This window comes from Lissotriton helveticus, chromosome 6, assembly GCF_964261635.1.
Source record: "Lissotriton helveticus chromosome 6, aLisHel1.1, whole genome shotgun sequence".
Lineage (NCBI taxonomy): Eukaryota > Metazoa > Chordata > Amphibia > Caudata > Salamandridae > Lissotriton > Lissotriton helveticus.
Window position 1 is genome coordinate 2,124,700,075 of NC_136067.1, and position 25,778 is coordinate 2,124,725,852.

At 44.3% G+C, this 25,778-nt stretch overlaps 1 protein-coding gene across 1 annotated transcript; it reads left to right on the plus strand.

Moving 5' to 3' along the window:
• Positions 1-16,103: 16,103 nt before the first annotated feature.
• LOC144763088 (uncharacterized) lies at positions 16,104-18,860 on the plus strand. Its single transcript, XM_078648386.1, is given in 2 exon segments — positions 16,104-18,811; positions 18,813-18,860. Coding segments are annotated over 2 exon segments (2,685 nt in total). The 5' UTR covers positions 16,104-16,174.
• The last annotated feature ends 6,918 nt before the right edge of the window (positions 18,861-25,778 follow it).

The window sequence follows — 25,778 nt, forward strand, 5'->3', positions numbered from 1 at the left end:
TAAGAGGCGTTGTAAGTTAAGCAGTTGTGACCAGATACAGCAACCCTGTGACAACACTACAAATGGACACCACACAAATATAAAAAATAAGTAGACTTTATATAGAGTTACCACAAGACCATAAACTACAAAAATACACTCTATGATTACTTTTCAGTTCAGTTCTTAGATGCGACACACTGCGCCAATGTACCTTAAGTTGTGTTGCGATTCCACGACAAGCAATGTCGCAGCGATGGGAAATGCGCCAAAGTTCAGATACAAAGAAATAAAGACATGAAGATCTTCCAGATGCAGCACGCTTCTCGGGGATGCGAGAAGATTCTCGGTTCGATGCGTGGACTACATCGGCGACATCCAAGATGCGGCAGCTCCAGCGGTAACGCTCTTCTCCCACGATACGTGAAGCTTCCGCTCGATGCGACAACTACAGCGGCGACATTCAAGATGTGACGGCAGCAGCTCCGACGGCGGAATGCTTCTCGGGGATGCGAGGTGCTCTTGGTCGATGCGGTGCAATGTGACAGTTCCAGCGGCGACACTCTCCTTCTCCGGATGTGCGCCAGCAGGGACATCAACGGCGAGACGCTCCGACCTCGTTGCGAGACAACCACATCGGTGACACCCTCCTTCTTCGGAGTTGCGACGGCAGCAGCAGCGACGGCGACCCGCTTCCTCTTCGTTGCGGCACGCTTCTCTCCGATGCGGTGCAGAGCGACCGTTCCAGCAGCGACACCCTCCTTCTCCGGATGTGCGACGGCAGGCACAGCGACGGCGACACGCTTCTTCTCGTTGAGTTGTGCTTCCAGCTCCTTGCGACACACAGTTCCTCAGAAGGCCCAAAACAGCAGCAGGCACTTCCACAAGAACTCTGGGGAGCTGGGAGTTAAAGTCTGATGTCCCTGAGACTTCAGCAGGAGGCAAACTCTTATTCCAAGCCCTTGGAGATCCTTCACAAGTTGAAAGCAAAGTACACAAAGTTCCTTTCTCCTTCCTTTGGCAGTAAGGCAACCGGTGCAGGCCAATCCCCCCAGCAGCACTTCAGCTTGGGAATAGTCTCTCCTCAGTGTCTTCAGGTTCCTCTCCCCAGTAAAGGTTTCTTCTTGTAGTCCAAAAGTGATCTAAGTTCTTGGGAGCAGGGTCCCAATATTTATACCCCAAAATCCTTTGTCCTCTGAGAGCAGAGGGGCCTTTGCCCACTCCAAACCAGTTCTGGAACACTCTGTTGACATGACTCCTCCTTTCCTTTCACAGTGCAGGGCAGAAACATCAGACGCCCCACAGTAGGTGGAGCCAGCATTGTGGGTGGGAATGCACAGCCCTGGAGCACTTTGTTGACATGATTCCTTCTCTCCGTTCACAGTGCAGGGCAGAGACATCAGACGCACCACAGGGGGTGGAGCCAGCACTGTGGGGGGCAGGCACAGTCCTATTCAGGTCCCAGGTACAACTCCTCCCTCCCATCTAGATGCAGATCTCTCTATTCACCACTTGGCGGACTCATTCTGTCTCCTGGAATCCCCCAGCCCTGTCACTCAAACTCCAGACAAGGAATACACAACCTAGCAGAGGCAGGCTTGAAAGGTTAGGCAAGCAAATACCTACTTTCTAAAAGTGGTATTTGCAAACACAGAATGTTAAAACCAACTTCACTAAAAGGTGTATTTTATCATTCTGAGTTCAGGCATTCTAAACTTGAATTTCTACCATGTTCTCTAAGTCAGTTAGGATTATAAAATGTAATAATTCTAACAGCCCATTCTGGCCTATGGAGAACAGGTAGCCTTGCAATAGTGAAAAACGAAAATGGCTGTAATTCACTATTAGGACATGCCACACACATCAGGGCTTGTCCTACCTTATAGTTAAAATGCACCCTGCACTTGGGCCTACCATAGGGGTGTCTGATATGAAGAAAAGGCAAGGTTTAGGGACTGGCATGTGGGTGTACTTGCCCAGACAGCATGACAGTACCAGACTGCACGCAGGCTCTGCAATGGCAGACCTTAGACACATTTTACAAGGCTGCTTCTGTGGGTGGCACAACCAGTGCTGCAGACCCACCAGCAGCATTTTATTTTTACACGCCCTGGGCACACTCAGTGCACAGTACTAGGGTCTGACAAGTAAACCAGATAGCCAAACATGGAACCACTGATTAATACATCAATTTGCAATAGGGAGAGCACATGCACTTTAGCACTGATCAGCAGTGGTAAAGTGCCCAGAATCAAAAAATAGCCAACAACAGGTGTAGAAAAAATATAGGAGGAAGGCAAAACGATCAGGATGACCCTGCAAAAAGGGCCAAGCCCAACAGTAAATACGCTCCGATACTCCCCCTCCCCCGTTGCACGACTCTGAGAGAAGCGGGCACTCTGTTAATTAAAGAAATCTGTTGATGCTTCCACCGTTTTTCCCTCTAGCTCCATGTAGCCCGTTATTGTTTTGAAGTGCAGTCTCTGAATGAGCAGTAGTTAAAACAGCGAAGGGGCTCTTTGATGATGTGTTCCTAAAATTTTTAGTAGATGCACGGTTACACCTATTTTATAAACACGTTTAATTAAAACCAATCCCCTCCCGTCCCCCTCACCCTCCACAAACGCGTAATACTATTTGCCTTTTCCCACATTGTGTAGTACTGGTCCAAAACTAAGGCACAATCTTTAAAATGCAAACACATGTTTGTTTTAAGCAATAGGTTTTAAAAAACAAAAAAGCCCTCCTACCAGCATAGTCTTAGCATTTACATCTGTGTCCTGCTGGTGCACAGTTGGTATAACAAATGATAAGGCCGTGGGATGGCTCCAGGGCGCGCTCTGCTTGAGCGCTGAAGTTACTCACTCTGTCCCAGCCCTACCATCTACTGGCTTCTCTCACACACTGTGCTGTCACAGTTATGCGGTTTAAAAACACAGGCACAATCGCTAAAATAAAACACGTGTGTTTTTCTTGATAACCTGTTATCGCTCTATTTCTCTGTATCTCTGTCTATGCTTCCGTATCTATCTATACCTCTTTCTGTCTTACTGTGTCTTAGTTTTTTGTTTCTGTACACTACTTTCTATAATGTCTATTTCGGTTTTCTTTTCCGTATGTATTTTTTTCTCTCCATATCTTTTTATTTAAGTGCAAGAGGTAATGCAATATTTTTTAAACATGAAAAACAATGTGTTTATCAAGAAGTTTAGGCATTCCCAAACGTTTGCTCACTTCTTTAATTTCTAGACCTGCTTTAAATTTTTAATGTTTAACGCGCTCCTCCTGAGGAAGTTTTCACATCAACATTTGGTTCCTCAGCTGCACAGTGGGTATAACAACAGATAAGGCTGTGGGATAGCTCCAGGATGCGCTCTGCTCACATTAACACTGCTAATGACGTGCGTTCAATAGAAAGGCCCAACTCCCCACCTCCACAATGCTACATTATGCCTGCTAGCTCACCATTCCTGAGGCGGAAGCCAGGAATGCAACATCGCTGAATATTTTAACCTGTATTTTTATATACCTCCTCACGCTCAAACTTTATCACCGCAGCCGACTAGGTGCTGTCAGGTGGGTAGCCGCCATCTTAGGTGAAGAGTGGGTCGGCGGACTAGTTGCTCGCCCCTCCCGCCACCATCCACTTAAAAGCCGCGCTGTTCCTGATGCGTGCAGACCTGCTAGCTCACCATTCCTGAGGCGGAAGCCGGGAATGCAACATCGCTGAATCTTTTAACCTTTATTTTTAAACTCACGTTCTTTGTTTCATTCTCGTGTGTTTGTGTGGCTCATTTGCACATACCTCCTCACACTCGCACTTTACCACCGCAGCCGACTAGGTGCTGTCAGGTGGGTAGCCGCCATCTTAGGTGAGGAGTGGGTCGGCGGACTAGTTGCTCGCCACTCCCGACACCATCCACTTAAATGGCCACACCTCACAGGACGCGCTGCGGACGTGCGCAGCGGGAGCTCCGGAGGCAAGCCGTCTGCGCCCGTCCGTGGCCGACTGGGGCCAGGGGCCATAAACCCTGCATCTTCCGCTCCAGTTCTCACATCATTCAGCTCCGGGAAGCTCCTCTACCTTAGGCCCAACATCCAAAAACCCTGTGATCCCTCCTGGGACCCAGCCTCCCCCCAGTCCACTTGCCCCGGGTGCGGTTTTAACTTTCTGGGATTTCCTCCTAACGAAACCCTTCCAATAACGTACAAGATGTACCTTCTGAACTGTAGATCCATGGTAAAACATTCTTTAGAAATCAATCTTCTCATTCAGGACCATGACCCGGATACCATTTTTCTAACCGAAACATGGCTCACCAATGATTCCGAACCGGATCTGGTTCAGGCCATCACTCCTGGGTACCAGATAATTCACCTTGACCGTAAAACCGGGAAGGGAGGGGGATTAGCCATTATCTTCCGGGACACATTTAAGTGCCGTAGCTCTCATCACCCTATTCCGGATTGTGAAAGCATCTAATTTGTTATAGAGTTTTCCCCTACTAACACGTTCTCAGGAATCCTCATATATCTCCCTCCTGGACTCCTGGGTGACTTCACCTCCAACCTTCCGTCAACTCTAGCTTGTCTAGCAACCACGCCAGCTAAACTTCACTCTCCTGGGTGACCTTAATATCCATTTTGACGATCCTACCAACCCTACTGCTCAGCACTTGCTGGCCAGTCTAGCTGCCCTGCAGTTGACCCAGTTATTAACTAATCCAACTAATGTGAAAGGCCACCTCCTCGATCCCATCTTTAGTAATTGTCCGGAACTGGTCGTCCATACTCCCTCCCCATTTCCATGGTCGGATCATTATTTGATCCCCATCACTTGGACGGTCTCCAAACTTCCTCCGTTCTCACAAGCTTGTAGGAATTGGTCCAAACTGCTGTTGGATGACTGGCGGTCGACCCTGGTGAATACCAGACCCCCTGACAACTCTGACCCCACCTCAGCTAATGAGGACTTCAACCGCTGGATCTCCAACTCTCTAGACTTGGTACTCCCCCTAAGTTGCATGGATCCTAAGCGGAGCTCCAAGACGGCCCCCTGGTACTCCCCCGCACTTCGGGAACTAAAAACCAAATGCAAACGAGTCGAAAGGAAATGGAGACTAGACTTCTCCCCTGTCAATAAAAGCAACTACAGACTCATGCTCAGAGCATATAAAAAGGAGATCAAAACGGCCCAATCGATTTTTTTTGCAGAACAAAATCAATACAGCGGCATCCAAACCAAAAGAAATTTACAGGATCGCAAAAACCCTCCTGAAGCGCCCAGAGCAGCCCTTAGATCCAGGCAATGCACAAGTCCTCTGTAACGATTTAGCAGAGTTCTTCTCGAACAAAATTCAAATCATCTATTCCGGTTTTACGCCCCCCACACCCTCCCCCCCCCACCGTCCGATCTCCAACCACCCCTATCTCTGACACCTACCCCACGGCCACCCTACAATCTTTTCTGCCACTCAGCCCCATTCTATTAAACTCCATAATACCTCAGGTCAAATCAGGCTCTCCTAATGACCCAGCCCCCCCAACGCTCTATGAATATGGTCAACAACACCATTCTCCCCACAGTACTTAACCTACTGAATTCCTCCCTAGGCTCAGGTGTTGTTCCATTACCCTGGAAACGCGCGATGGTTAGGGCCCTCTTAAAAAAACCTAATCTCGACCAGTCCGAGTTAAAAAACTACAGACCCATCTCTCTGCTCCCTTGGATGAGCAAAGTACTGGAAAAATGTGCCAATGCCACTCTGGTAGATTTCATTGAATCTAACCATCTACTCGATGACTCCCAAACCGGCTTTCGTCCCAGGCATGGAACAGAAACTGCGGTGCTGGCAGTGACAGAGGAGGCACAAAAGATCTTGGACCAGGGAGGATCAGCGGCTATAATCCTCCTGGACCTAGGTGCCGCTTTCGACACTGTCAACCACAGCACACTTCTCTCACAGCTTACTAACATCGGGATCTCGGGCACGGCCATTTCTTGGCTTGAATCTTTACTCACTGACCGTTCCTTTCAGGTATTTGAGGGTTCTTCCATCTCCCCAAGCAAGTCTCTTCCTTGCGGTGTCCCTCAGGGCTCGTCCTTGAGCCCTACATTGTTTAATGTCTACATGGGGCCACTAGCTGAGGAGGTCCGTCCATTCGGTATTAAAATCATCACATACGCGGACGACACCCAGCTGGTGGTCTCCCTCAAACAACTCAACACAAACCCAGACAACCTTAGGACCTGCTTGGAAGAAGTTTCAAACTGGATGACCCAGTCAAACCTGAAATTGAATGGTGATAAAACCAAGCTAATGTTTTTAGGCAATCCCTCTCCACTAGCTCTCAAATCACTCTGGCCTCCCTCATTAGGCCCGCCTCCTTCACCTAAGGAAAAAATCAAGAGCCTTGGTATATGGCTCGATAAAACCCTCAGCTTTAATGCCCAAGCCACCAAACTCTTGGCAACCTGCTTCGGCCTTCTCAGGCTAATTCGGAAGATCCTCCCCTTAGTACCCTTCGAAGCGAGGAAAATAATGGTTCAAGGCCTAGTCCTATCCAGACTGGACTTCGGAAACGCCCTGTAACTAGGTGCCCCCCAACTCACTCTTAACATTCTTCAGGTGGTGCAGAATTCTGCGGCTCGGACTCTCCTTCAAATCCCCCGGCGCCTTCCAATAAAGGCTGGTCTGAGGACCCTACACTGGCTACCAGTGAGGCGTAGAATCGAGTTCAAGACTCTCTGTATTTCCCACCAAGCCTACTGGAAAACTGGTCCATCCATAAATCATTCTCTGATCACCCCACACAAACCTGTAAGACATCTTAGATCAGCATCCTCCTCGCTGGTAACAGTCCCCAGGATTAAAAAATCCAGAAGTGGAGGCCGTTCTTTTTCTTATAATGCCTCAAAACTCTGGAACTCCCTTTCCCTCAACATGCGCTCAGAATCCAATCTGCTTTGTTTCCGCAAACAGTTAAAAACTCTACTGTTCTCTCACCCTGATTAACTTTCTTCTTTCATCAGCTCGCATCTGTCTGTAACGCTGGGACGCCTCAGGGTAACCATCGCGCTTTATACATTTTCCCTTTCATTTCATTTCTTTAATGTTAGCATATAGGTTTAAAGAGTGGGTCTAAAAAGGAAGCAGTTTTGGAAAGAGAATTTCGTGACACTTTTTACAAACAAAACTGTTACAGCGCAAACAGAATATTAACTTTTGTACAATATTTGTTTCTGTGTAAGGCAATTGCCAGCCTGTAGTTTAAACAGCCCCCATATGTGTAAGTTGATCAAAGCCACATTTACATCCCATTTACAAACTATTGGAACGCTTCGTACCACTCCAGACTTGTTGGCGGCTTCAGTTGGTCGTCTTTTAGAAGCACGGTGTTAATGCATTTCAAACACATGTGAGGGCGTGCTATACAACCTGCCCACACACATCTTGATTTTTTTTTTGCAATGTAGAGGTGTACCCTAAATGCAAAAAAAACGGAGCTTCACTGGTAACCTACGTGTACATACCTAGGAAGGTGCAGTTTACTAATGTCCACAGTTACTAAAAAGTTACCATAACTTGTGCTGCAAAGTGGTGCTGCAAAGTGGTGCTGCAGAGTGGTGCTGTAAAGGGATGCTGCAGAGTGGTGCTTTAGAATGATGCTGTAAAGGGGTACTGTAGAGTAGTGCTGTAGAGTGGTGCTGTAGAGCTCAACATAGCTTAAAAACATTGCAAAAGCCAATCGCTGTGGCCAAAAACGTACAAAGGTCCCAAAGGCGAGACCTATTGGCTATGCCAATGCTTGTTGATCTAGGGCTCTGCGACCACCTAGGGAAACCTACCAATCCCAGACATTTCTGAAAACTAGACACCCAGGGGATTCGAGGGAGGTGTGACTTGCATGGATCCCCAAAGTTTTCTTTCCCAGAATCCACTGCAAACTTCAGATTTAGCTAAAGAAATCACATTTTCCTTACATTTCTGTGTGGGATCCTTGCGTTGACATTTCCTACCACTCAGCGTTCCCCTCAGCTTCCTGATAAATGATACCTTTCTTGTGTGGGTACCCAATGTAGAGTTAGCCTAAAAAGTATTTTTTAAAACTGTCCTTTTGGTTCCCCCTCAAACTCTACATGTTTTTGTCCCTTCCCTGGTGCAGGCGCTTGGCCCACCCATATAAGTGAGGTATCATTTTTTATTTGGAGACCAAGGAGAAAGCTGGGTGGTAAGAAATGTGTGCAGGCATGGAGAACCCACACAGAAACGTGAGGAAAATATCATTCTTAGCTAATTTTTAGGTTTGCAGAGGATTCTAGGTAAGAAAACTTTGGGGGGATTTACGCAAGCCACACCTGCCTGGTATCCCCTGGGTGTCTAGTTTTCAGACAGGTTTAGAAGGTTTCCCTAAATGGGCACCGAGCCGGGGACCAAAACCGCAGATGCATCCCTTGTAAAATCAGGTTGTTTTGTGATAGATACTTTTGATGTCTCTACAATACGTTTTGGACCCTTCCCTGTCACAGGCACTAGGCCCACCTCAACAAGTGAGGTACCATTTTTATCAGGAGATTTTAGTGAATGGTAGTTGGAAGGCAGTTGGTGGCTCTCTGCAGATTCAAGAATATTCCAATACAGAAATGTGAGGAAAATGGTTTTTGAAACTAATTTTGAGGATTGCAAGGGATTCTGGGTAACCGAACCGGGTGAGAGCCACACAAATCACCCATCCTGGATTCCCATAGGTGCTTAGTTTTCAAAAATGTCCAGGTTTGCTAGGTTTCCCTAGTTTCTGGCTGAGCTATGGTCCAAAATTCACAGCTAGGTACATTGTAAAACAAGCATTTACAATGCAATGGTTTTGCCTTTGTTAAAGTTTGAGCTATTGGCATTGCTCTTGACATTATTTTTATTTATGTTTTTTTTAACATAAATAAATGGCATTGTCATTTACAATGCCACTAGCTTTATCTCTCGCAAATGACACACACAAACACCCACAGAGAGAGCCCCCCAACACACACTCAGAGGCCCCCCACACACACACCCACACAGAGCCCCCCACACACCCACACAGAGCCCCCCACACACACAGCCACATAAAGCTCCCCACACAGAGCCCCCCCACACACTGCGAGCCCCCCCACACACTGCGAGCCCTCCACACACTGCGAGCCCTCCCCACATACTGCGAGCCCTCCCCACATACTGCGAGCCCTCCCCACACACTGAGAGTCCCCCCACACACTGAGAGCCCCCCCACACACTGAGAGCCCCCCCCCACCCACTGCAAGCCCCCACACACACTGCAAGCCCTCACACACACTGCAATCCCTCACACACCCTGCAAGCCCCACACACTGTCTGGCAATGTACATCAGGCCCTCGGAGTTCCATACAGCTTTGGAGAGAGTTATTCTGTAACTGTTCATTATAAAGAATATATTCTTTCCCAACTATACATTAAAATGATATTGCAAGACACCTGCAGTTCCAAGACCTTTTTAAGTAACCCGCTTTCGGACTCTTTCCCCTAGAAGGTCACAATGCTCCTTGGTGACTTGAATTGCCCATATTACAAATGTTATGGTGACTTGAATTGCCCATATTACAAATGTTATGGGGAGCAGTCACAACTGCTGCGTGGAGTGCCCCTCCCGCACGCCGTAATCCGCTAAGTACTGCTATCACGGGGGGTCTTGGTTCCACCATAGTTCGCTACCAGCGGGGCCCTAGGCCGCCTCCTGGTAGCGAGGTGTAAAGACCGCGTTGTAATGGTTGAATCCCAACTAGCATTAGTCCTAGTAAAGTGACATATCACACACGCCTGGCGAAGTGTATCCGCCCTTAGAAATTGAAACATGTAAGGTAAGTTTAGATATGTGCAGAGTTCTTCATCTTCCAATGAATAAGGGCAGGGGCAGCTCATAAAAATATGAACATTGGTTACATTTTTGTGACGCAGAAATTGACTGAACAGGAGAGACAAATGAACAATTCCTAGTAAGGAGGAAAACCAATGCACCAAGTCTAATGAGACTGTATTATGCATAAACAAATACTGGATAACTGATCACTGTATCAACCCTGTGGTCTTTTGTGGAGGGAGAGGGGTCTAGGAATTTATGTGATGGAATATGGAACTTGAAATATAATGTTTCTGCAAACGTCAGTAAAAAGATCTCTAAGAACAATGTGAAAAACACAAGAGGCCATCACATTACTATCTCTCTCTCACACTTCAGCTTCACTCCATGCATAAGTGGAGCCACAATTTTGCTGCCATATGATTGCAGCACGCCTCTATCACCATACACACAACACAGAATGCATCCCATGTAAGCTACACAGTAAACCTACATTCTACTAACAATGCACAACAAATGGAGGAGCCTCTCACTTGCAAGCACTTCAGGGCCTCGTCAGGGATAGGATGCCAAATACAAATTCTAAACACAAACACAATGAGTGAGAGGATGGGAAAAGCCGATGAGATATAAAAGGGTTTGTGGAGTTACAATTAAGCCAGAAAACAAGCAGACCAGAAATGCAACGCTGTTATTATATGTCCTCAAGTTTCAGCTTCATTTCTGTCTGTACACAGTACCAAACACAGTAATAAGTATCTATTAGTACATAGGTCACATTGCAAAATATATACACATTCACAAACGTGATAGGGCGTAATACCGACCAGGCACACAATCGTGAGTGGCTAAAACGTTTCGCAGTTAATAAACATTAGGTGCTTAATGTTAAAACAGCACACCTTTTGGCCTTGTTGCTGAGCGTATGAAATAATCCGGACTGTAAAAGGGTTCTGACTATTTGCTCATTATCTCTTTGGCTTCTCTGCTGAGCGCACTAAGTGATGTGAAATACTTGGTTTGCTTACGCAGAGACCGGACTGCTTATAGCACTATAAAGCGGGGGGCGGGGTGCCAGGCTCCCGCCTCCACTGACATGGAGTTACGGTCATACCAGCGCACACCTATTGCACCTCACATGCTCATGCGGTCCCTGCCAGTACCCCCAGTTACAGTGTAGTAGGTAGGTTCATTTTATCTAACACACCGTGCCGGAAAGGCTCAGTCAGTACAGTGCCGGCTGCCTGATTCTGGTCTGTGCTTTGCATCTGGAGATGAGACACGTGAGGCCAGGGGCTAATTCCTTTATTAAATATCTGCGTGCCCCCTCCCAACGGACCTGGGTTCGAGTCTCTGTTACGACGCCAAACATCCTGTGATTCTGGGCAAATCACTTAATCTCCCCGTGCCTAGCCACACTATGAAAATGAACTTTTCGCTGCTTTGACAGGAGTAAGTTTGTGAGTGTAAAATACTTTTTCAGGTTGCCACACAAAAGAATGCCTAGAACCCCACCCCTGATCTTGAATGTGTGAATGCCGCCGTTCTGCCTTGGAGGCCGGTGCGTAAGTGCACTTTACGACCATCACATTCCACCAGTTTTGATTCTGTAACCAGGATTAGAAGCCGACGTTCGTAATGTGCTTCTGTTATACCATCTCCTGGTTCCCATCAGTATTTACAGCTCTGGTCTTCCATTTACCATGGGCGGCTCTCACACATTCACACACCTGGGGTGCATTAGAGAAGTTGTGTTTCCGTTTCTCTTCATTCTCAGTCTGGGGTGTCTGACGACCTCACCGGAAGACCATGGGCCGCTTCTGACTTATTCGAAGCAATTCACGGAAAGTAACTTTGTAATCGTGAGTGTAAATGGAGGACATGTACATACAAAATCTGTCACTTCGATAGTAGTGTGTGTGCTTATTTGAATGAAGCACTACTGCCTACAGATGTCTGAGGAGTTACCTTTTCTTAAAGTAACATTTTCAAATAAATGTTGCTCTACATTCAAGATCGAATCAACAGACACGTAATAATGTTAATTCGCCAGGCCTGCAAATGATCCATTTTGCCTAACTTTGTTAAGAATGCAAGGCAAAGTCCGTAGAAAGACACCAGCCACTAAAAAACTGTGCATCCAGTGAAATAAAAGAAGAAATCTAGCCCACCCGACTTCCTATCTATTTTAAAAGTGAATTAAATCACTGCTTTTGTTCCAGTGTGAGAACAAGCACTTTGTGCTTTGCATGATTTTTATTTTTGCAGTGTGCGCTTTGCTGTTTTTCTTTCGAGTGTATATTCTGAGATGCAGCTTTTAATGAGCCCGACCCCCACCTTTCTCTCACCCTATTGCTGCCTCCAGCACCACCAAAGCACCCCACCTTTGAAAAGATCCAGCCCCTTGCAGTCAAACCCCGTAGCAACAGCCCTTGAGTGGGGGCAATCAATATGACAGCGCTACAGTAGGTTAAAAACAGCAATGGATTCTGCCTGATCACAAAGACACACACATCACATGCACCCCACATCTGGCACTTATCAGAATCGAGGTAGAAGCTGCGTTTATGCATCAGATTCACTTAGTGTTCATCAAGCCTCGGTGATTCCACAGAAACGAACACAAGAGATCATTTGAAGTCATCCAAACATCATGTTCTAGAGGTTTTTTTTGTTCTCCTTGCCAAATCATTAGGGTATCTGGAATACTTACAGTGTAAATGCCTTGCACAAAAAAAAGGAAGTTACCAGGGCTGTGTCCCGGTCACCGGCAGTTGGGAACGAGCAACGCAATCTGAAAGCACATACAATGAAACATAATATACCTTTAGCCCAATGCGCCAGTGATGTGAGCAGGCGGCCTCGAGGACTCAGCGCGCACCATCCGTGCAGTGCGAGCCCTAAGTTGGAAAACACTCCGGTCCCTGGGAAACCCCTCGGCACGGGGGGGGGGGACGGGAACACACGGACAGCGGGAGGGGGGGCGGGGAAGACAGGACAGCACATGACGGAGAGCGGGAGGGAGGCGGGAACGGGCACACGGACAGCGGGTGGGGGGGCGGGAAGGCAATAAATAAAATAAAATAACACTCACCTGGACTTCTTCCGGCGGCGGTCGGCATGGACTCAAGAAAACAAACCCAAACGAAACTCCGCCCACCGCACATTTACCAACTCCGACGGCTGCAGCAGTGTAATCCGGCCCGGTAGAGGAGAGGCCTCCTCCAAGACTAACGGAACCACGCCCAGGGAAAAAACACGGGAACGCCCCCGAATCTGGTCCGGCCTTGACGGACAGATCCGGCTCCCAATGGCTAGCCTCCATTTATGGAGCTAGCCAATTGGAGCCGGAGGCGGGTCATCGATCCCACATAAGACTCATAAGGTTTTTTAGCGCACTTGCAGGCAAAACCTAAAAAGGGTCAGTTTTCATTGGAAAAAAGTGATGTTTTCATGCTGCCTTTTGGTCCCTTTCTTGTTGCAGGCACTAGGCTTACCCAGACATGTGAGGTAGAATTTTAATCTAAAGCCTTGGGGGAATGCTGGGTGGAAGGAAGTGTGTGGCTCCCCTCAGATTTTAGAGTTTGCAAGGGATTCTGGGTAACAGAACCTGGTGAGAGCCACACAAGTCACCTAGTCCGGGATTCCACTAGGTGTCTAGTTTTAAAAAAATGTACAGGTTGGCTAGGTTTCTGTAGGTGCCAGCTGAGGTAGGGCCCAATATTCACAGCTAGGCATTTTGCAAAAAAGGGTCAGTTTTCAGTGGAAAATTTTTATTTTTATCAGGAGATTTACGGGAATACGGATTAGTATTAACAATTGTCTACCTCCGCATTTGTGCATTTCAAATGTCAGACTGTTGTAAGAAAGAAGTAATTTTAAGAAATGCCCTCTAATTCACATAATAGTATTTGCAGCAATCATTTCAGGGATGTGCAAATACAAACTGCTCCTAAACTCCATATCTTATGACCATTTCGGAAATACATAGTTTTCCTTTATACCTATTTTGCACTCTTTATATTTTACCAGATGATTTGCTATATTTACCTGGTACATAATGAAAAAAACATTACAAGGTGCAGCTCAGTTATTGGCTCTGAGTACCTCGGATTCTTGGTGAACCTACAAACTCTGTATATCCCTGCAACCAGAAGGGTCCAGTGAATGTAATGGAGTATTGCTTTAAAAAATATCTGGCATTGTTGGAAGAAGTTACAGATGAAAATGAAATGTACAAATGGCAGTTTTAAAAAAAATCTATTTCAATATTTGTTTATTTCAACTGTTACTTTCTATAGGAAAAACTTGAAGGAGCTACGCAAGTGACCCCTTGCTGAATTCAGGAGTGTGACTACTTTTCAAAAATCTATAGCTTTCTGGTATCCACCATGGATTTCACAAGCTTTTTTACCACTAACTGGAAGGAGGTTGAAATCACAAAAAATAGTTAAAATGGGCCATGTCCCAATAAAGTGCCACATCATTGTTGAAATATCTGCTTTTATTCAATTTTGATTGTTGCTGGGAGGATGGTGACTCTAGCACCGCAAACCCTTCATTGATTCCATTTACAGGGGAAAAAAACAGATGTTTTCTTCTGCAGCACCTTTTCCTCATTTTTCCCCAAAAACCCAAAATGTAGCTGTAATTTGGCTAAATTCTCAGTCCCCTTCAGTGGAATCCATCAACACCTGATACCTTTAGAATCCGTGGGATGTTGGAAAAATAGAAGCAAATTTGGCGTGGATACCTTACCGGGACAAAAAGTTATGAGGGTGTAAGTGCGAACTACCCCAAATAGCCAAAGAAAAAGGCTTTTCACTGGGCGTTGGGGAGGGGGGGCTAGCAGAGAAGGGGTTAAGAACCTTTGATCTGCAGAAATTACTCCTTACAAAATTCAATATTTCTGCAACTTTTAGGATTGTCTACATTTCTCTATTGTCTGTATTTTTGTTTTTAGATGTTTCAGCAAAACTGTTGAATCATGTAGAATCCAAGGCTTAAAGCAAACAACTAAGAAAATCTCTGTGGCTGTAGAACGCTAACCCAGTGCCAGACTGTAGAGACTGGCGTAGAACAAACCATAAGCACTATATGCTCAAAAGATTGTCAAGGGGTGTGTTGCACACTGGTTCTGGCAGGACTGCCATTGTCCTTCCCAATGCATGATGGTAAATGTACGCAAACACATCTTTTACTCAATGTATCGTGATTGCTTGTATGATAAAATGAAGCGCAGTGTGTAGTCACCCTTGATATATGTTTCATACTTTGTGTTTTCAGAAGGGCAGATCTTGGTGAGGAGCTGGTCATGTTGTGCTTCTGCAAGCATGTAATGTACTAGAGAGTGTATCTAGTGTTTTTTTTCCCTCTGGTCAAGGGAGCTCCTGGGCAAAAGTAATCCAAATGACTAGTATTGTTCCATGGAGTACCCACAGCACGGGGAACCTCATATACACTGTTTATCCTGCAACGCTCATGCACAAAGCAAACAGTAAAAAGCAAAAGTCTCTGAAAGCCCTAGATAGAAACTGTGAAAAGGAATTTGCTCAGCTTAAAAACATCTAAACACTGATAACCACTGATTTTTACACTGAATAATCCCCATCTGCAGTTCACATCAAATAGAAACTGAAAACAGGGACGACTAAGTGTATTTCAGAGTTTCTTTCACTTTTTTATAAATGTGCAGTATATGGCTTTCTGAAAAAGATTAGATCATAATTATAGTTTATTTAGTATTGATGTACTTTTTTTTTTTTTTTTACAGATGAAAGAAATGCTTTAAGAATGGAAGATGGAAAGGACAGAAGGCTATTTTTAAAGGCAAAGTTGGGCATTAAACCTACCCCAAGAAGACCTGTTTATAATCAATAAAATATCTTAATCTACGCTCTCAAGCAGCGTGAAAAAAAATACTCTACTCAAAAAGACTATCCTGCGAGACACTAGGGAAGAGAGAACTTTCTAAATGTACTAACGCACTCAAAGCAAATTTTATAGTATTCTATAAGGAGCACATGAAGTCAGCATAGAAGAAAGACAGTATTTATTTATTGTGACTTTGGTTCGCATAATGGAATGACTATAAATATTCTCAATGTGATCAAACATTCAGGGCCACAGGCCATCTAAAGTTGCACAAGGTTGCCCACACAAGACTGAGAGCATATAAATGTAAGGAATGTGGGCAGACATTCAATTAAAAGAGTCTTTACACCTGGAAGAAGTTATATGAATGTACTGAATGTCAGATTGCATGCAAAAGGACACCTGCTGATAGATCAGGCAAGCCCTGCTGAGGAAAACATATTCATAACAATGGGAAACTTGCAGTCGCATCAGAATGTCCATACTGATGGGAAACCTTTTAAACTAACTGAATCTAATCCAGCATTCATTACAAAGGCAGAGCTAATACGACAACCAAACCTCCACATTGGGCAAAAATCATATGAATGTAGAGAATATGACAAGTTATTCATTGCAAAGGCAAACCTAACGCACAGTCTGAAAACCCCCACTGGAGAGAAGCCTTATAAATGTACTGAATGTGAGAAGGCATTCCATAGAAAAGAGCTGTTAAAGCAACATCAGAGATTCCACACTGGAGAGAAACCCTTTCATTGTACTGAATGTGACAGGTCATTTGTTGCAAAGACAAACCTAATGCAACATCTAAAAATCCACATAGGAGAGAAGCCATATAAGTGTACTGAATGTGACAAGGCGTTCATTAGCAAACAGCTGTTAAACCAACATCATAGATTCCACACTGGAGAGAAGCCATATAAATGTAGTGAATGTGACAAGGCATTTATTGGCAAAAAGCTGTTAAAACAGCATCAGAGATTCCACACTGGAGAGAAACCCTTTCGTTGTAGTGAATGTGACAGGTCATTCGCTGCAAAGACAAATCTAAAGCAACATCTGAAAATCCACACTGGGGAGAAACCATTTAAATGTACAGAATGTGACAAGACATTTGTCGGAAAGACATCTCTAATGCGACATCTGAAAATGCATACTGAAGAGAAGCCATATAAATGTACTGAATGTGACAAGGCATTCATTGTAAAGGAATCCCTAATGCGACATCTGAGAATCCACACTGGAGAGAAACCCTTTCATTGTAGTGAATGTGACAGGTCATTTGTTGCAAAGACAAACCTAATGCAACATCTGAAAATCCACACTGGAGAGAAACCCTTTCGTTGTAGTGAATGTGACAGGTCCTTCTCTGCAAAGACAAATCTAAAGCAACATCTGAAAATCCACACTGGAGAGAAACCATTCAAATGCACAGAATGTGACAAGACATTTGTTGGAAAGACATCTCTAATGCGACATCTGAGAATGCATACTGAAGAGAAGCCATATAAATGTACTGAATGTGACAAGGCATTCATTGTAAAGGAATCCGCAATGCGACATCTGAAAATCCACACTGGAGAGAAACCATATAACTGTACAGAATGTAACAAGCCATTCATTACAAAAAACGAGTTAATGCGACATCATACAGTCCACACAGGGGAGAAACCATATAAATGCACTGAATGTAACAAGGCATTCTGTACAAGGGGAGAGCGAAATAAACATTATGCAGTCCACAATGGGGAGAAACCTTTTGCATGTTCTGAATGTGACAAGGCATTCGTTACAAAAGCGCTGTTAAAGCACCATCAGAAAATCCACACTGGAGAGAAACCTTACGGTTGTAATGAATGTGAGAAGGCATTCATTACTAACAGAGAACTAATACGACATCAGAGAGTCCACACTGGAGAGAAACCATATGAATGCATGGAATGTAACAAGGCGTTCAATACACGTGAATCCCTAATACGACATCAGAGATTGCACACTGGTGAGAAACCATATACATGCACTGAATGTGACAAGGCATTCATTACTAAGGAAGCCCTTATTGTACATCAGAAATTCCATACTGGGGAGAAACCTTATAAATGCACTGAATGTGACGGGGCATTCTATAGAGAAAGATATCTCTTACAACATCAGAAAATCCACACCGGGGAGAAACCATATATTTGTAGTGAATGTGACAAGGCATTCATTGCAAAAAACTATCTCTTACAACATCAGAAAATCCACACCGGGGAGAAACCATATATTTGTAGTGAATGTGACAGGGCATTCATTGCAAAAAACTATCTCTTGCAACATCTGAAAATCCACACCGGGGAGAAACCATATGGTTGTAGTGAATGTGAGAAGGCATTCTTAAGAAAAGGCCATCTCTTGCGACATCAGAAATTCCACTCTGGAGAGAAACCATATGGTTGTAGTGAATGTATGAAGGCATTTGTTACAAAAACGGAATTAAAGCAACATCAGAAAACTCACACTGGAGAGAAACCATATGATTGCGCTGACTGTGGAAAGGCATTTACTACAAAGTACAACCTTATACTACATCAGAAGAGACACACCGGAAATAAATCATATTGTTGTAGTGAATGTGAAAAGGCATTTATTACAAAACAGCAGTTAATGCGGCATCAGGAAACCCACACTGGGAAGACATATCAGTGCAATGAATGTGACAAGGCATTTTTTGCTAAGAGAAGCCTAAAGCGACACCAGAAAGTCCACTCCGGAGAGACACCATATAAATGTACTGAATGTGACAAGGCATACACTCTAAAGCACCAGCTTGAATATCATCAGGAAGTCCATACTGGGAAGAAACCCTATGGATGTAGTGAGTGTGACAAAGCATTCTTTAGAAAACAGCACTTAATGGTACATCAGAACACCCACACTGGAGAGAAACCATATGAATGCACTGAATGTGACAAGGCATACAGTAGAAAACACCACTTGTGGGAACATCAGAAAACCCACACAGGGGAGAGACCATACGAATGCAATGAATGTGGCAGGGCATTTATCAGAAAGACACACTTAATGGAACATCTGAAAGTCCACATAGGAAAGACACCATAAGAATGTACTGAATGTGAAAAGGCATTCGCTCTAAAGCGCATCAGAAAACCCACACTGAAGAGAAACCATATGAATGTGCTAAAAGTGATTCAATCTAAAGCACATGCTAATACAACTCTATCAAATCCACTCTAGAGAGAAACCATATGGTTGTAGTGATTGTGAGAATGGGGTTCTTTCAAAGGACTGCCTAATGCTACATCTGAAAGTCCACGCTGGGGAGAAACAATATGAATACACTTGATGTGACAAGGCATTTGTTGCAAAGAACATTGTAATACAGCATCATTAAGTCCACACTGGAGAATGACCCTGTGAATATACTGAATATACTGTAGGACAAGATATTCACTTTAAAGCACCTATTAGTACTAGATCAGAAAATCCACATGGGAAGTAATCATGCTTGTAATTGGTTTGACAAGGCATTCATTAGAAAAAAACATTTATTGCAACATCGGAGAACCCACACAGGAGACAGACCATGTGAATTCACACCGGGGCAAATTATATGGATGTACTCAATCCAACACAGCATTTATTGAAAAGTGAGGACCATTTTTACATTGATTGGTTCATACAGGTTGGAAACCATATTACTGATCAGAATGAGACAATGCATTCATAACTAAGAGAGAGACAATGTGCTGTCAAAAGAAGAATGTGACAAGTCATTTATTCACAAAAATCAAGACTGTTTTCTCATATGAGATTTTCCACCGGGAGAAGCCACATCGGTGTACTGAATATGACGCGGCATACAGTACAAAGGCTAGACAACTATATCATTTGAAATCTGACAATTGTGAGAACCCAGATTTACTCAATGTGAAAAGAAATTCAGCAGAAACTCATCACTAAATAAACATTTGAATCTCTATACAAGGAAGGAACCATATGAACGCACTGAATGTGACAAGGCAATTAGTATGTATTCAAAACAAAAGGGAGATAGAGGGAAAAAGCTGAGGCTCACCCTCCAAAAATAAATCACAACAAGAAAACCTCTGGACCAGAGATCAGGAGCCTAGCTATATTCGTGTAATGATATTCACAACACTCATTGGAGTTGGAATATTGCTGTGTTTTTTTAGAAAAATGATTTTTTTTATTTTTCTTAGTGTCCCCTCACTCACCAGGGTTGCCCCACGGTGACATGCTTCATCATTGGGGCCATCCCAGCCCTCTATGGACTGGGGTGTGCTGCGACTTGCAAACTACGTAGGAGCACTTTAAGTGATAGATTATGTGTGGTGCGTGGACTGTGATGGGGTGGAGTGGATTATGTGTAAGTGAGTTAAAACTACCTTCCTAGTAAGCTACAAATGATTTATTCTTGCTCCTAGGGCGTAAATTAAAAACGGGGTTGAATACTAAGGTGCCTAAAGAATAATGAGTTTAGGTGTACCTATAGATTCCTATCAACATGTTTCGAGCATTCCCCAAGCTCTTCCTCAGAACTACACAGGGACCAGCCTTGTGTTTGCCACTCCTAATAGTGCTCATGTGAGCTTATTGAAAGAAGAATAAATAATAAATAATCAGGATACTCAGGCCAAATGACCTACACTCGCACCTCCGGTCCGGAGGTGCGAGTGTAGGTGATTCGGCCTGAGTATCCTGATTCTAAATAGAAGGGATACCAACATACCTTCCGCGTGCATGGGGCACAGTTAGATCCCTTGACATATACCACGTGATTATTTCCTTACGTAGGTACTAATGTATGCTTAACCTTGCAGCATTTATTTATTATTTATTCTTCTTTCAATAAGCTCACTTGAGCACTATTAGGAGTGGCGAACACAGGGCTGGTCCCTGTGTAGTCCTGAGGAAGAGCTTGGGGAATGCTCGAAACATGTTGACAGGAATCTATAGGTACACCTAAACTCATTATTCTTTAGGCACCTTAGTATTCCACCCTGTTTTTAATTTACCCACTAGGAGCAAGAACAAATCATTTGTAGCTTACTAGGAAGGTAGTTTTAACTCACTTACACATAATCCACTCCACCCCATCACAGTCCACGCACCACACATAATCTATCACTTAAAGTGCTCCTACGTATTTCGCAAGTCGCAGCACACCCCAGTCCGTAGAGGGCTGGGATGGCCCCAATGATGAAGCATGTCACCGTGGGGCAACCCTGGTGAGTGAGGGGACACTAAGAAAAAGAAACATTTTCCTTCTTTTTCTCAAAAAACACAGCAATATTCCAACTCCAGTGAGTGTTTTGAATATCATTACACGAATATAACACAAGGCAATTAGTAGAAAGGATGAGCTAATGCAATAGTAGATATCCCATTCTGGAGGGAAACCATATGAATTTTTCAAATGTGATAAATATTTCATTACAAAAAGAAACGTCTTGGTACACCAGAATGTCCAAACCACAGAGAAACAATATGAATGTTATTGAATGTGACAAAGCTCAGAGAGTCCACAGTGGTTAGAATTTTCAGACTGTGACAAGACATTCATTAGATAGGAATATAAAATGTAACATGAAAGTTTACAACTGACAGAAACCACAAGAATGAACTGAATATAAGAAAGTATTTACTACAAATTTCACTCTAGTGGGTTACCTCATATCACACAATGTAAGAAGGGTAGGGTGACCAAATTACTGAAACTGAAAACTGGGACATGCCACAAACATATAAGTAGAAATAACAGTTTTGCAGTTACCAATGAGCACAGACTGGCATAATTGACAGCACTTGACAGCATAGAAATCAAAGTAATTAGGGTATATTGGGAATTATATGCAGCGTTATACTCAGTAGTATATGTTATTCAATTGCTATCTGTTTGAGCCTTCTAACTGATTTTGCACTGGGACGGAGAAAAAAGTATTAATTTAACCCCCTGAAACAAGAACATGCTACATTTTTAAAATCTGTCAGGACATATGGTTAAAAAACATGACTTTCTCACTAAATATGAAACATCTGGTCAGCCCATGAGGTGTTACAAAAAGAGTAAGCTTTCTTATTCAGAATTTATTTGTTCTTCTGTCCTTGACTGACTTGAATTTGAAATGCCCCATTAAATTGTGTGATTTATGTTTTTTTCAGTACCAGGCACCCCATAGACTAAACAATGGTTGTGCTAAGCCCTTGTAAAAAAAGATAAAAGTATCATGTAAAACTGATCCCATAAATTAAGAACTGCTCTACATTACTTTTCCATTAATCCAGTGTGCCAATCATGTCACACATATGTTGCTGTCCATATGCACGAGGTGTTATGGAGAGTGTGAAAGTAGTTGAAGCCACACATAATGTAGGTCTTGAAACCCCAGTTTGAGATAAACTGCATTTCCAAAGATCAAAGGATCAGTAAGACACCACTGACCCATCTTCTGGTCATGGGTAATTGTTCCATGATTGTAGATGAGTTTCATGAGGTTCCACTTGAAAAACGAATACAACAAAATGATTTTCCACTTTGTCTGACTGTGAATAAGGCAGAATATTGTGACATTCTACTAGTGCTTCCCTGTTGTATGAATCCCTGTGATGCATAATGTGCAAAGAGGTTCTATCTGCCCCCTAGCCATCCGAGTATTATCCTCCACCGGTGCTCCAAGGTTCTAACATCCACCTGTAAATAGTGGTTTCAACCCTCACCTGTACACAAGGATTTTAGCTTCCACTTATGGTTTTATCCTCCACATTTGTCAACGGGTTCCAGAGTTTTCACTATCCACCTGTGCTTGGGGTCTTAACCTGCACCTTTGCATCGGGTTTTAAACTCCAGCTCTGCATAGTGGTTATAGCTGCCAACTATGCACATGAGGTCTAGCTTCCACCTGTTCATGTGGGTGCTAGCTCTTGTTCTAACTGCCACCTGTGCTCAGAGGCTCTACCCTTGACTGTATAGTTGCTTTATTTACTCTGCCCATTTACTTTTTTGGTTAAACTGCACAAAGTCTTAATAAAACCATATTAATGGAAAAAACACTTAATATTGGCAATTTTAAAGACATAGTACATGAGTTAAGGCAACTGTGAAGTTGAGTGTGCAGGAAGGAGCCTGTGCAATCAACAATTAATATATCAGTATCCGTGTACATGCAATGATGCTCTCCTACAGGTGAGGCTGTTGTGATTGCTGACTCCGTAGGAACGTTCATCAGGCACTCTGAATGATCAGGCAAGAGGAAAGTGAACATCTAGCCCCTATCATTTCCGTAGATGTCGCAAGCCTTCTCAAATTACATAGTACAGTTTGACCAACCAGAGGATCTGATTTAGCAGTGAAGTGTGATCCATAACAAATTGAACTCATAATGAAGGAAGATTACTTTGCAGGTGAGCTCCAGGTTGCAGAATATCTGAGTGCCTAGAGGAGTGAAGAACTGATATGCCTGGACAACCCAAGATTCACTCTATAACTGCCTATGCTATGGCGCTTCACTATCAGCTCAGATTCTCTGTCAGCATACATGACTTTCAGTCCATAGCTCTCGGAAAACTTTGATCTAAAATTTCATTTGCTTATGATATTGATTCTTGGAAACCCACAAGTCATTTGATGGCATTTTTATAAATTTGTATTTTCTCAGAAGATTAATATGTTTTTTGTATTGAAGTTTATCAACCAATGCTCTGTATCGTTCAGGGGTCACCGTGCCCTTAGAAGCAGAAATTAGCAAAATAACGAGGTACAGTAACTAGTCAACTACTTCTGCCTGAGCTGGTCTTAAATATAAGTGCCTTAATGTCAAAGTTCACAGAGTAATTTCTGTTGATAGTTGTCTGAGCAGACCTCAGCACAATATTGTTGGAATAACCAGAACAAAGCTCACCAAATGCAGCACAGCACTGCATAGCAAGTCTAGCAATTCGTTTTATATTACAGGTTGTTTCTAAAGTCACAGAGGAGGTCAAATCCAGGAGGACAGGGTTATCATTATTACGTAGAGAGAAACATCTTTACAGGCAATAGCTTTGTGTACATAAGTAATGACTGGGACGAAGAAGGCAGTGGAAATAGCAATGATGCCGGAGGATCTTTATACATTTTGTGCCCTGAGTGTAAGCACTTACTTATTTCACCAGCATCATTTTTCTAAGTGTGTTTACAGTCCATCTTGCTGGATTCAAGCATGCTTCTCCTCTGTAGTAAACCAGGAGGGCATGAAAGAGGCGATGGATAAGACATTAACAGTCACGAGAAAAGAGAGGATATCTTAGGAGTGAAGAGGTTAGAGGAGGACAAAGACGGGATAACCAGAGAGTGCAGGTAAGAGACGTGGCGACAGAGGAGGACGATCTATCCTGGCACGAAAGGTTGGGGCAGTTCCTACAAAAACATTGCCTTTGATATGCAGTTCTTTACATACAAAGAAACTGGTTTTAAACACAACACTGCTCATACTGGTAACTAGTGGTGTGATTGCGGTCAAGGATGCATATTGTAAATTGGACAAATAGCAGATCCTGGGGGATGGGCCAGTCCCCTGATAGAAAATCAGCTTTAAATGTCCCCACATCACTTCCTATTGTTTCCCCTTGCCCCTGGTCCGATCACTTTCTTATTTCATTTTCCCTTGCCTTAGCCCCTGATGCCAAGCCTCTACTCCGCAAAAACATTTGGACCAGGAAATGGGGCAAAGCCGATATGCCGTCCCTCTGCTCGTCCTTGGCTGAGACTAGCCCTGACCTCTCAGGCCTCACAGCCCCAGCTCAGCTGGCAACCATTAACAACTGGCTGACCCAATCGGGCGACGAATTCGCCCCCCTGAGACGGATTACGGTTAAAAGGGCCCACGCAGCTAATAGATGGTTCAACTCAGACCTCAAGGCAAAAAAGCTAGCTGCGCGGAGAGCTGAGCGAGCTTGGAGGAGAGCCCATTGCCCTGTACTGAAAACTGCATATCTCTCTGTCCTCCAGGCCTATAAAAAAGCCATTCTTGAGGCCAAGACTGTCTTTTACTCTAATAAGATATTAGCGGCAGAGTCCCAATCTAAAGAAATTTTTGCCACGGTACACGAATTAGCTTCATCTGATAGAGCCACAGCAACGATCCCCCCTTCCCAACATTTATGCAACTCGCTCAATGAATTTTTCATTGAGAAGGTTGCAAAGATCAAAACTAACATACCCCTTCCCTCACCAACATTCGTTAACCCCTCTCCCCCACCCACTGCCTCCAAATTGACCATCATTCCTCCATTGACATTGGACTCACTTCCCCCGTTGCTCCAACGGGTAAAATCGGGCTCTCCCCTGGACTTTGGCCCCGCTCACGTCCTCAGAGAAATTTTTTTGGCCTTCCCTGCCCCCCCTCTCACACTCCTTAACGACTCGCTCAGCAACGGTGTCGTCCCCAACTTTCACAAAGCAGCGGTTGTTATTCCAATCCTGAAAAAACCTGGTGCCGATCCCTCATCCCCTTCCAATTACCGCCCCATTTCCCTGTTGCCCTATTTGGGAAAGGTTCTGGAAACCCACGTTACCACCACCCTGAGCGCCCATGTGGAGGCAAATCATTGCCTCTCCGCCCGCCAGGCGGCTTCCGACCTCTACACTCCACGGAGAAGGTAGTGATCTCGGTAATGGGTGGACTTCGCGAAGGCATCGACACCAATCTCCCGCAGGCCCTTATCCTCTTGGACCTGTCCGCCGCCTTTGACACGGTGGACCATTCCATCCTTCTCACCCGTGTCAGGAGGGCGGGCATAGAGGGCTTAGCCCTCGCATGGCTTGAGTCCTTCCTGTGTGACAGGGCTCAGGCGGTCCACCTTGCTGGCTTCACTGCCGCCTCCCGTAAGGTGAAGTGTGGCGTCCCCCAGGGCTCATCACTTTCTCCCCTTTTGTTTAATTTATACATCTACCCCCTCATTTTTATGTTACAGCAGCTGGAGGTCACGGTGTTCAATTACGCCGATGACCTCCAGCTAATCTTCAACCTTTCCCACTCCCCCTCATCCGCTC